The 12573-nt window shown below is 44.5% G+C and overlaps 1 protein-coding gene across 5 annotated transcripts in view; it reads right to left on the minus strand.

Annotated features, from left to right (window-relative positions):
- Positions 1-12573, minus strand: part of LOC146816674 (adhesion G protein-coupled receptor F5-like) — a 788188-nt gene that overhangs the window by 707420 nt on the left and 68195 nt on the right. For all 5 annotated transcript variants that reach the window (XM_085609153.1, XM_085609151.1, XM_085609154.1 and 2 more), the window contains exon 3: positions 8719-8776. In XM_085609153.1, the coding sequence (XP_085465279.1) occupies positions 8719-8776 (58 nt within the window). The remainder of the gene's footprint in view (positions 1-8718; positions 8777-12573) is intronic.

Raw genomic sequence — 12573 nt, forward strand, 5'->3', positions numbered from 1 at the left:
CCCGCGCCTTAACCGCATCGTATTTACGCGCATAAGTAAATATTTGGCCATTCTGATAGTCGGCTCGGTCCCTTTCAAACTTGAAAGCCTTCCTTCGTTTGATAATGTCTTCATCTTTACTCAGGCCAGCATGTCATCTCTGAATTTCTTTGTTTGCTAGTTTTTCTCCATCTTATCAATCTCCATTTCCAAAAGATCTATTTGTATTTGTAGCTTTGCATGGTCACTTTCCGCATACTTGATCAATATCTTCATTAATTTGCTGGAAGATTCTAAATTCGCCTCTGCCCACTCCGCAAGCATTGCCGGGTCAGGGTTCTCATAACTCGGCGCTAGAGTGATTCTCAGACCTCTCGGCACTCTTCCCACATCCAAGTAGCGGGACAAAGATCTATGTTCCCACCACTTGGACTGCTCTGCACGCATTAGCTTTTCCAATTTTTTATATAGCTCCCTAACATTGGCACTTCCTGGTTGGCTGGTGAGGCTTTCAATCCGCACTGACTCCCCAGCCTTGGAGTCAAGGAACATGGAGCTAGCTGCCTCCTCTCGATGTCGCAACGCGTCAGCGGACATACTCGCTATATCCAATTAATAGTTCCCAAACTTGTTTGATAACGGTCGTGGATTTCCAACACAGTGTCCCAATCACATGCCGTGCACTCTCCCCACTGGAATGTCTGCCGTCTCCTACCTTCACCGATTGCCAGGAACTTTCCTCCGGTCAGCCGACACGGGATGTCCCAGCTTCCGTGGCAGAAGTAGGTAAATAACGCAGTTCCCAGGGGCTACTGCATCTTCCTCCTCTCGAGAGTATCCAATTTTGACTGCTTCCTGCCGCTGTGCCCGAAAGGGGGAGGGGTTCCGTTCGTACCGCTGAAGCTCCTCGGTAATTTAAATGAAAGTAAATTCGCCTTTGTTTCTGCCTCACACGAGTAGAAAAAGACAGAGGACGGACCCAGAGATCTGTGCCAATCAAGTTTTAATTTATTAAATCTTCGTCGAGCCTGTCCGTCATGACGCATTTCAACCCCCACTCGGGCCTTGAACACATGACGCGTTGCTGTGGGAATTAGCAGCATTTAAAGGGCAATACAACCGGAAATGACATCAGTGGAGCATATCAATGGACAGCGAAAAGTTTCACTTTGAAATCTTTTCTCCACTTATTTGAAGAGGTACTGTGCACAATACAGGACAATTTAAATACATTAATAGCCATATAAATATATAAATATCAGTATGTACATAAATAAATATTCAAATTAAAATAAATATTAAGATACATAAAAATAACAATATCCATGAAGTATCACATCAGAGCTAAAATTAGCCAAATGCACATGTATTTAGAGAATAAATTGATACTGGATTGTGAGTTGTATTAGCTCCATATATATATGGTTAACTTGTTACATATGTACATATATGTGTGTGTGTTTATGTGTATGTATATATATATATATATACACACATGTATATATATATATATATATATATATATATATATATATATATATATATGTATATATATATTATATTTCAAAGTGCTCTGCAGCGAAGAAGCACTCGACAGCAGCAGGTACGTAAACATACTTTATTCAATTGCTTGAAGGCAGCATTTCATCCGTCATTCACCTCCTTTCACCAACGCGTTTCAGAGCTGTCTGCTCCTTCTTCTTGGGTGTGATTGCTGCTTGCGGTCATAACGGCTTTCTCACAGTCTCATGTGCATTTCTTTAGTAGTGCTGGTCGCTTGGTAGCGTTGTGCATCATGGGACTTGTGGTTAATTAAACTGCCAATTTAAGCCCACAGTGGGTTCCGCATAAAAGTCAATATTTTTAAAAGGGAAATCACAGTGATTAGTGGATTCACTGTGTAGAACAAGCACTCCAGTGTGCCCCGGTATGATCAGCTGCTCTTCATATTTTCAGCGCTGCTGCGCCGTGTTCACAACTCGAAAAGTTCACGTTGTCACGGCCCCATTCTTCAGCGGCTCCCGCCTCATTATCCAGGTGGTGCTACTTCTGCGACCGAAGCCGTCGCATTATTAATTAAATTTCAAAGTGCTCTGCAGCGAAGAAGCACTCGACAGCAGCAGGTACGTAAACATACTTTATTCAATTGCTTGAAGGCAGCATTTCATCCGTCATTCACCTCCTTTCACCAACGCGTTTCAGAGCTGTCTGCTCCTTCTTCTTGGGTGTGATTGCTGCTTGCGGTCATAACGGCTTTCTCACAGTCTCATGTGCATTTCTTTAGTAGTGCTGGTCGCTTGGTAGCGTTGTGCATCATGGGACTTGTGGTTAATTAAACTGCCAATTTAAGCCCACAGTGGGTTCCGCATAAAAGTCAATATTTTTAAAAGGGAAATCACAGTGATTAGTGGATTCACTGTGTAGAACAAGCACTCCAGTGTGCCCCGGTATGATCAGCTGCTCTTCATATTTTCAGCGCTGCTGCGCCGTGTTCACAACTCGAAAAGTTCACGTTGTCACGGCCCCATTCTTCAGCGGCTCCCGCCTCATTATCCAGGTGGTGCTACTTCTGCGACCGAAGCCGTCGCATTATTAATTATATTTCAAAGTGCTCTGCACTGGAGTTGAATGACGGATGAAATGCTGCCTTCAAGCAATTGAATAAAGTATGTTTACGTACCTGCTGCTGTGGAGTGCTTCTTCGCTGCAGATATGTTACCTAGATACTTGTAGTTAGGACCTATTTTCCATAGGAAAAGCATTTTTTGTCTTCCTAATAACTTTGGCGTTGTGTGACGAATCTTTGCGAAGTTCTCAAAACTAGTGGGGCGCTCCAGTCAGCTCCTGTCTTGAAAGTTTCGGGGTGATTTGTGAAGAGGGAGCCGAGAAAAAAGGGGGGTCACAAAACTTGTTTTCCCCATGTTATTTTCCATAGGAAACTTTAGACACGGCTACAGCCCGAACTGCTGAACAGAATTATCCCAAATTTGGCAAAATGGTAGCCCTTGGTTCAGAAAGAGTCCTTTCTGTTAAATGGTGTAAATCCATTCAGTAGTTCCTGGGAAATTAAAAAAATAGAGGTCGGAAAATCAATTTTCCATAGGAAACTTTAGATACGGCTACAGCCCGAACTGTTGAACGGAATTACACCAAATTTGGCAAAAAGGTAGTACTTGTTTCAGAAAGCGTCCTTGTTATAAATGGTGTAAATCCGATCAGTAGTTGCTGAGAAATTAAAAAAATACATGTTTTGATATCTAGGGACACGGTGGATTCGCGAACCCTCCCGACCACGAGCTTCACTGTGATTGGCTGCCAACACTGCAAACCAGGAAATGTTGGCAGCCATCTTGTGACTCGGTAGAACCGAGTCACAAGAGAACAGTAAAAACAAATGTGAAAAACAAGTAAAGGGGGCAGGGTAGAAACACCATGACCCCCCAGGCCTGCTCAGGGGGTCCCACAAGGACCCCCGGGGCCAAAAAAAGCATTTTTTTAAAAATGTCAGGGGAAATCGCGTTCGGATCACGAAGCCCACCGCAATTATTTTTAAAAAATGAAGCGTGGGCTCCCGTGCTTCGCTTTCTATAAGACCCCGGGTGGGCCATGTCCCAGGAGCATTATCCATTAATTTTGGGAGCCCGCAGCCTCGGGGAGGTAGCCCACAGCCCTGGGGACCACCACCACCCCTGGGCTGTTTCTAATATGCGGGAGGGCATGCGGCCCTCCCGCATCCCCGGGGGACCGCCACGCCCCAGGGCTTGTTTTATTTGTGGGGGCCTCCAAGGGCCCCCCAAGCTGCTGGGACTGCCACCCCCCGGGGCTATTGTCAAATATTCATGGGGGCACACAGCCCCCCCACAGCCCCGGGGACCGCTACCCCCTGGGGCTTCTTTTTTTATTAAAAAATAACCTGTGTGGGTGGTCTCGAGCCCCCTCTACGCCCCAGGGGACCGCCACCTCCCCTGGGCACTAAGATGCAAATGTGGGGGTCCATTACGGACCCCCGAGCCCCGGGGACCACCGCCTCCCTGGGGCTGTGCACATGTTGGGAGGGGGGCTGCGCGGCCCCCTCCAGGAGCCCTCCATGGCCCGGGGACCCCCCAGGGCCGGTTCCTGGAACTGTTGGCAAAAAGTTCCACTCCAAAACGAGCGTCGGCGCTGGCTGTTCTTTTGAAATTATTTATGGATTGCATGTTTTGTAACTTTGGTTGTATATAGGTTGCTGTGTGCATTTTTGTCTCTTGTTCATTTGATTTATGTATATTATGTTTGGTATGTATGTGTTGTGTGGTGTCTTATTGTTCTCCCATATTGCGTGTCATGTTATTGTGGGGCTGTGTTACTTGTAGTATGTACAGTAAAGAATTTAATACAAATTAATTTATATATGAAATTATAAAAAAAAGTATTTTTGATAAATTAAACATGAAAATAATATTGGCTTGTGGGACAATTATGTTGTTTCTTATCTAGGCTGTACGAGGTTTGATGTTGTTGTTCCTTGTATTTTCCCTGCCCTCCTCTCCCTATATTCAGATATCCAGGGATCCTCTTTTGTGTTTCTAGTTTTATTCCCGGCTCCCGGGACACTGCTGTTTGCAAAGACAGGGCAGGAGCAGTGCAGTTCCCGCCCTGTATTTGCAAACTCCGCTTTGCTTCATTGTAGCGAGAGCAGGGAAACCTGCTCTTGCTACAACGAAGCAAAGCAGATTGCTTTTCCACACGAGAGCTGCATGTTAGCAGCTCCTCGGGTGGAAAAGCAATGCCGGCAGGGACCGTGGGGGCATTGGGGCTCCCCCCACAGTCCCCAACAAAGTAGCCAGGCCCCGGGAGATGGGGTCCCCAGGGCCAGAATTGGCCCGGGAAGGGGGCCACGTGAACCCCCTCCCCATTAAAAAATTTTTAAAAGATAAAATAAAAGGCAGGCCGGCCCCGGGGGATGGGGTCCCCTGAGGGCCATAATTGGCCTAAGGAGGGGGGCCACGTGGCCTCTATCCCAAAAATAAATTAAAAAAAGGATGGCCAGGCCCCGGGGATGGGGTCCCCGGGGCCAGAAGGGGTCTGGGAGGGGGACCACGCGGCCCCCCCTCCCCAAAAATAAAGTAAAACAATTAATTAAATAAAGGCCGGCCCCGGGGGATGGGACCCCGTACCAATAGAGGCCTCAGGAGGGGGGTCACACAGCCCCCCTCCTTAAAAAAATAATATATGTGGCCATGCCCCGGGGGATGGGGTCCCCGGGGCCGATATTGGAAACGAGTGGGGGGCCCACGCGGCCCCCTTCCCGTTCAGATTAGTTGTTTTTTTAAAAAGGGGCCAGGCCCTGGGGGATGGGGTCCCCAGGGCCCAAAAAAAGGAAAAAGAAGGTGGGGCACACAGCCCCCCTTCAAAAAAAAAAGACCCCTCCCAGCAACACTCTGCAAATGCGCCCTGTGGCGCGCTTTAAGTTAGGGAATTATTTCCTCTTCAATACTGGGGGTCCCTGGAGGAACCTCCAGTAAGCGCCAGGGAGTGGTGGTCCGAGGTCACGCCCCTTTTTACACCACTCTGCTAGGCAGCTCTGTGGTGCTTACTGGAGGTAGCTGGTGGGCTGGTTGGCCCTCAGGGACCCTCAGGATTCAAGGGGACTTAGTCACCCAACTTAAAACGTGCCCCTGTGGCATGATTTAGGTTGGGGGATTGATTCCCCTACAATCTTGAGGGTCCCTGGGGGCCAACTAGTCCACCAGGTACGTCTTGTAAATGACACAGGGCTGCGTTGCAGAGAGGTGCTCCGAGGCCACACCCCTTTTTACACCACTCTGTAAACACAGCTTCTGGTGCACTGCTGGTGGGGTGATGATGTCCTCTTGTGTCCTGAGGACCTCAAGACACAAGTGGGTTTCATCCTCTGAGCAGCAGTGTGCCAGAAGCCGTGTTTACAGCATGGTGTATAAAGGGGCATGGCCTCAGAACACCTCTCTGAAACACAGCTCTGTGGCATTTACTGGATGAACCTGGTAGGCTACTTGGCCACCAGGGACCTTCAGGATTTAAGAGGACTTAATAGTGATGTTATAGTTGGAAATTAGCATTTAAAAAAACATTGAAATTCACTGAAAAAAACCATAGGTTTTAGGTACGTTATAGTTAGAAATTAGCATTTAAAAAACCTTAGAAATTCACTGAGAAAACCATAGGTTTCAGGGACGTTATAGTTAGCTGGACATTTCACTCTTACAAAACCATCGAAATTCCACCATTATAGTTTGTTCAACTAACTTTAATTCGCGCACCTGCAATGCACTGCTCATGGCGTCACATATTATATCATTCATGACATGGTCAGTGACATCACTGATGACATCACTGATGACATCATCCACGTGATAATCTGAAGCACCTCCTCACACCCTAAAATAACCTGTGATACACCTACTCTAAAATACAGACTACCATTTTCGAAACAATAGACACACCAATACCAGTTACTACATACCCACTCACTGATTCCTAGGTCTTCACACACATATGCTCATTCACCCATACAGTCACTCATACATGCAATCACTCATTAATACAGCACTATCATATGTACTCATACACCTATACAGACACTCACACAACACCACTCATCCATAGCATTACTCACACACGTAGTCAGTCATGCAAAAGATCAATCACACTTCCATTCACACAGCTATACAGTTATTCAAAAACAAGCTCACTTATTCATACAGACACAAACAGATGCTTACTCGCTTATACAATCACTGATACAACCACTCACTCATCCATACAGCCACTCTCACAATCACTCACTCTCACACATGGTTCATTTATATACTCCGTTACTCACATATACTGCCTTTCACATATGTAGTTACTCACACATGTACCACTGAGACATACATTCACTCACAAACACAACCACACACACATCACCCATCCATACCGCCCTTCACAGATGCACTCTTCAACCCATACACCCACTGAATCATCCACTTATATCCATGCATGGAGTCACAACCCCCCACCCACCCACACAGACACTCTGGCACCCATACAGATACTCAGACAACCAATCAATAACCCATTTACACACTCATTTAGCTACTCACCAACCCATGCAACCGCTTACACACCAACTGACAGACTGATACAGACATTTACATAGTTTAGTGACTAACTCATTCATTCACTAAGACACGTTTAATTAATCACTTATACAGACAGTCATGTACTTACTAAATCATCCATTCAAACACTTATACACCCACTCGTTCTCATTCTTCAATACACCTTGGCATATATATAAATATAAAACATATTTTAAACTTTACAGAAACACACAGTCACTGGATGATGTCATCAGTGATGTCACTGACCCTGTCATGAATGATGTAATATGTGACGTCATGAGCAGTGCATTGCGGGTGCGCTAGTTATAGTTAGCTGAACTAACTATAATGGTGGAATTTCTATGGTTTTGTAAGAATGAGATGTCCAGCTAACTATAATGTCACTGAAACCTATGCTTTTTTCAGTGAATATATATATGTATATCTATATATATGCATGTATATATTTATATACTTTTCTCAAAATCCCTTGACAGGTGCTTGCTTCTGGTGCTTTGGGAGTCGGGTGTGAACTCTTCTTGTTGATTTTTACTGTGGGGGTCCGATACCCCGGGTATTGGTACACCGCAGCTCCAGTAGGTCCTGGTGCCTCCAAACTTGGTAGATCTCACCTTCCGGAGCTGTAATACCTCTTCTTGCCACGGTGCTATGTCGAGGTCGTCGGAGAGCAACAAGTAGACAAACCAGACTTTACGGGATCGGTGCCTACGGTGTGCCTTCACTCCAAAGGAGATTCTCAGCAATTTCTCGAAGGCTGGCGGTACTCTGTGGATCTTGGAGCCTTGCAGGTTTCAGGATGACAAAGCAGCAGCAATTGTTGAGTTCTTCTTCAGCGGCCAGGATTTGTTGCCTTTTCTTCTGCAGCAGGGCTTCAGTTCTCGTGCAGGGGATCTTCTTTGTCCTGATCTTCTTTGGTCCGATGAAGCTGAGGTTCAGGTCTCAGCGAGCCACCTAAATACTAAATTTTGGGGCATTACAAGGGGGTACAGGTATTAGCCAATGGGCTATCTACCTTTAGGGTATCTACACTCTTTAGTGATCACTTCCTGTGGGAAGAGGCACTACCCTGATCCTGAGTGGAGGTTTTCCTGTCATCTCAACATGGTTACTAGGGTGGAGGTATTTGAGTAGTTATGGCGCACCCATGCTTCGGCCAGACACACATGGTGCAAGACTATTATCGCCACTATGTCTAGGACAGCAAAATACTAAATTAGGCATTAAAAAGTCCCAGAATACACAGGAATACAAAATACAATTCTGATATTCGATAATTGATGTTTTTCGAACATACAGCAATATGACAACTTTTACTATGGCCAGTGCCCAATTTGTACTGGTGGTTCTGGAGGCAGTGATTTTGAATTTTGTGTGGGAAAACAAACTGCAATAATGAGATGAACAGGATGTTTAGGGTGGGAAGAGGTGTGAAGAGGAATCAAGACTAGGCAGTCTTTGCATTCAGAAACTCCAGCATTCATCAGCACTAGCTTAGGGGTTGCTAAGGAAAACTTTAAGAATGATTTTCTATATATGTGAAAAATTAAGATTTCTTAATTTGACAAATAACCTGAAATTAATGGATGTGTGATATAGTTAAATTTTATTCACTCACCTTCATGTTTTTGTCTCCAACTTCTTGTGAAGGAACTGTGAATCATTTCAGAGTGTGTCTAAAATAAAATGAATGGTTCTATTTAGTTTTTATTCATTCAATGGAAAGATAAATTGTTAAGAAACACATTCTGAATTTATTCATCTACATATTAAAAAGCTAGTGCTCTAGCACTATTTGTTATAGTGCCAATATTTGATGTCATCAAGCACTTTTCATAAAGTCAACATCAAAAAATCGGTAAATTTAGTGGCAAACAGAAAAAGAGATACAAATTTGGTTGGTTTGTTCAAAATAATAGTATCAATGCACCTCTGATTATTCGCTTCTGAAAGGTCTTATCCCAGATTGGGAAAATAATTGCTAATATGACCTAGATGTTTTGGCAAACTTCTCAGAAAGATCTGGGAAATAAGCAGGTCTAATTTGAATTTGGGGCATGACCTTAAAAAAATGTGTTAGTTGCAAGAAGAGGAAAGGATGATGGGGTAGAAGCATTGCACTCCACTCACAACCACATTTGCACCGGTGTCACACAGATGCACAACGAAACTAAGTTGCCCATCCGAAACTCTAAATCTCCTTTCACCGAAATGCAGAGCTATAGTTGAGAACCAAAGGGAGGGCTGCAGGTGGCTATTAAGAAGGTTGTAAATATCCCAAAAGTGGTAATGTTTTCTCCCCCACATTTGCACATACTGCAGAGATAATTGTTATTTCTTAATGAATTGTCCTACATGTCAGGCCATCACATTACTGTTCTTGTGCTCTTTCCTCCTCATTCAAACCCCCAAACCCACCACAGCTACATCAGACTGGGTTGTATGATACAACCATGCATGCCTAAACCACAAATACCTTAATAATGCGGTCTGAACTACGACTGCTTTTTTACCATGCAAGCCTTTACAACAAATTGCATCGTAAACACATTTTTGCTAAATGGATATGCGTGATCAATTTCATATCCCAGCCTACCTGGCCAGTGCCCTAACACCTGACACCCCACCCGGTATTCAACCCTGCCCCAACCCTTAACCCTACCCTGACCCTTCAGCCTAAGCCCTAACACTCAGTCCCTGCCCCAAAAAACTACCCTGACCCTCCATTCTGCATCCTCAAACTGACCATGCACTACCCTTAAAACTACCCTGCTCCGTCCAAAAGAAGTAACCCGACCCCCCAGCCCTGAACCCTAAAATTGACCCCACCCCTAAAAACGACCCCCCCAACCCGGCCTCGGCACCACTTACCTGGTCGCATCGGAGCTTCCTGTCCCAATGCTTCCTGTTTCTCTCCCCGTCATCCAGACATCTAGACCGCTGTCTGCCTTAACCACGTACATGCGTGATTAAGGCAGATGCGTTGTTTAGGTAAGCGGTTATTCTGCTTGTGGGAAAACAGCACGCGTAGCTCAGCCCGCATTATAAGGCCATTTCCCTCTGGCTGCACACAATGGAATGTGCATACAGTTAATGCGTACGAGGCAACCTATCTTTTTATTAATGAAAGTTCAGATTTATTCACTCTAGCTATAAGCAACATTATGAATACCTCAGTAACACAAGGAGGAGTCTATCTGCCACCTTGGGCCAAGCATGGATAGATCTGTTACTGTCATTTCTCGAGATCCATTCGCAGCCAAGTAACACATTCCCTTCGTGCTTTGTCCATAGCTGCATAGGCATAACACATGGACTATCTTCTGCCTTTACTTAGACAGACATTCCAGTGTGGTGGGGTCAAAGCAGGTGGCATTGGTGAGTTTGTACAATCTGAACGTATGCAAAGCCTTGTGCGGCTTGCCCTCAACCATGAAACCGTAATCAAGAATTATTATATATTTTTGAACAATACCTGGGGATATCAGCTTTCGGCAAATCTAGCCACCATTAAAACACACAATCACCTAGAAATGTAGGTGGTTCAAGGTTTGAAAAAAAAAAGATCACCCAGGTCTAACCATATTTACTTTTCCATAATGTCTGTCTATTTCCAATCCTCAGGACTTCTTATACAGCATTTGAAGGAAGCTTGGACATTTATATGGATTTCATGCATACAACTGAAAGTGTTGCAAATCCCCTAATAGTTGCATATGAATGCACACAACAAGAGACAATCTACAGCGCTTGTATTTCTGATTTGCTGTCCTGATTTGTTTTCAAATTAAGTCAAATATTTGATGGGAAGTCGGACTGTTCTGTATATTGCTGTGGGCAAAGGCTCAACGGACAAAGGAGTCAGCACAGGACAATAAAGCTTCAGAAAATAGCTCAATGGGTTTATTTGTCTGTTGCTGAAATATGTAATTGTGACCTGTAGGTGACAGATTTAAAGAATCAGTGGTACAAAGCTGTATGTAATGAGAGCTCTTCTGGCCCCACAAGCCAGCCATGAGTAGCATGTCCAGCATCAGTTTCTTCACTCTCTTCTGATGCTTATGGTTTTGATTTTGCCATTATCAATGCAGGCGCATAAGAAACACAATGCAAAGGGAAAGGCTAACCAAGCCCTGAATTTGGGTAGGTGAGATTTCTGGAGTAAGTCCTTTATTATTATCATCAATATCATCAAATTATAAGTGTTGAAACATAAAAGGAATACCTAGCACTAGTCAATTAGTCCTGTGCTGTCTAATTTGCTGATACTGCTTATGGACTGGCAAGTGAAATTAGAAATTGCAGTATCTTTATGGGACATAGTGATAACTGAATCTGTAATCCCTGAATCTGCCTTCTCCTATGCTGCCCTTCCTTGCAGAGATCTGTTCACCTGCAGTGGCACAATGCGTCAACCGGGAACCTTTAATGTCTGCAGGAACCAACCCACAGAATTATCTGTATCCTGTTATTGTGCTTATGTTGTGTCTGCAAATAGACATTTGGTTTACGACCTCCTCCTTTGCGCATGAGACTGGTCGGAGACATTTCTCAGACTGCTTGAATCTTTGCCATTCTGTTCCCTAGTTCTGGAATGGCACAATCCACCCACGAGATATGCCAAGCTGTTCAAGTACTTGAGTAGGTGGCAAACTCACATGCCTTGTGGCGTTGTCCTGGCTGTCAAAGGAGAAGTTTGTGCAATTGTACGTGAAGTGTGTCCTTTTATTCTGCATGCTTTCCAGACATGCATGAATACACTGACCATTCACACAAGGTTTAAAGATATTAAACACACTTAATGACATCACTCACTTGCAACGTGTTTTGTCCAGTGGTTAATTTGTAAAATAATAAGTGCCGGGGCTCTCGTCAGGAGGCAGCTTCTACCAGCCCATTTCTCCTGTTAGCGCCGCCTAAAACAGACTCCATGAAACCCTACAAGTGGGGAGAGGATGTGGTGTAATGGCCAGAGCTGCCGAGCTGGGGAACCAGGCTATTTTTTTTCTCCAGGATGCGTCACAGAAGGCGCTCAGTGTGTTCAGGTTAATTCTCAACTATCACAACACGACTATACAGCATTAGTAAACGTCGATCAGACCCGAAGAAAGGTTTCATTTGTAAATAGGTTTCCAATGTACACAAATTCCCAACATCAACACTCGTTTTAAATATCAGAAGTTAAAAAACTCTCCCCTAAAAGTCACCGTTTCATATGTACAGTAATGTTACTGATCCCTCTATACATACATCCGTTATAAACTTACAAACAGAGCAAGAACACAAGATGTATACACCGGGTTTAAAACATGCTGTTTCCAAATCAGCATCTGGCCACCCGTGCTGAGACTGGGGAAATCAGTAGGGTTAGAGACGCCACAACTTCTGCTAAGAACAGAGACAGACTCGAGATGACCCTTCTTAACCTTTTTCTAATGGGGTCGGTGAACGATGCTGTGGTCCTTTTGCTTTG

Source organism: Triturus cristatus, chromosome 6 (genome assembly GCF_964204655.1).
Source record: "Triturus cristatus chromosome 6, aTriCri1.1, whole genome shotgun sequence".
NCBI classification, from domain to species: domain Eukaryota; kingdom Metazoa; phylum Chordata; class Amphibia; order Caudata; family Salamandridae; genus Triturus; species Triturus cristatus.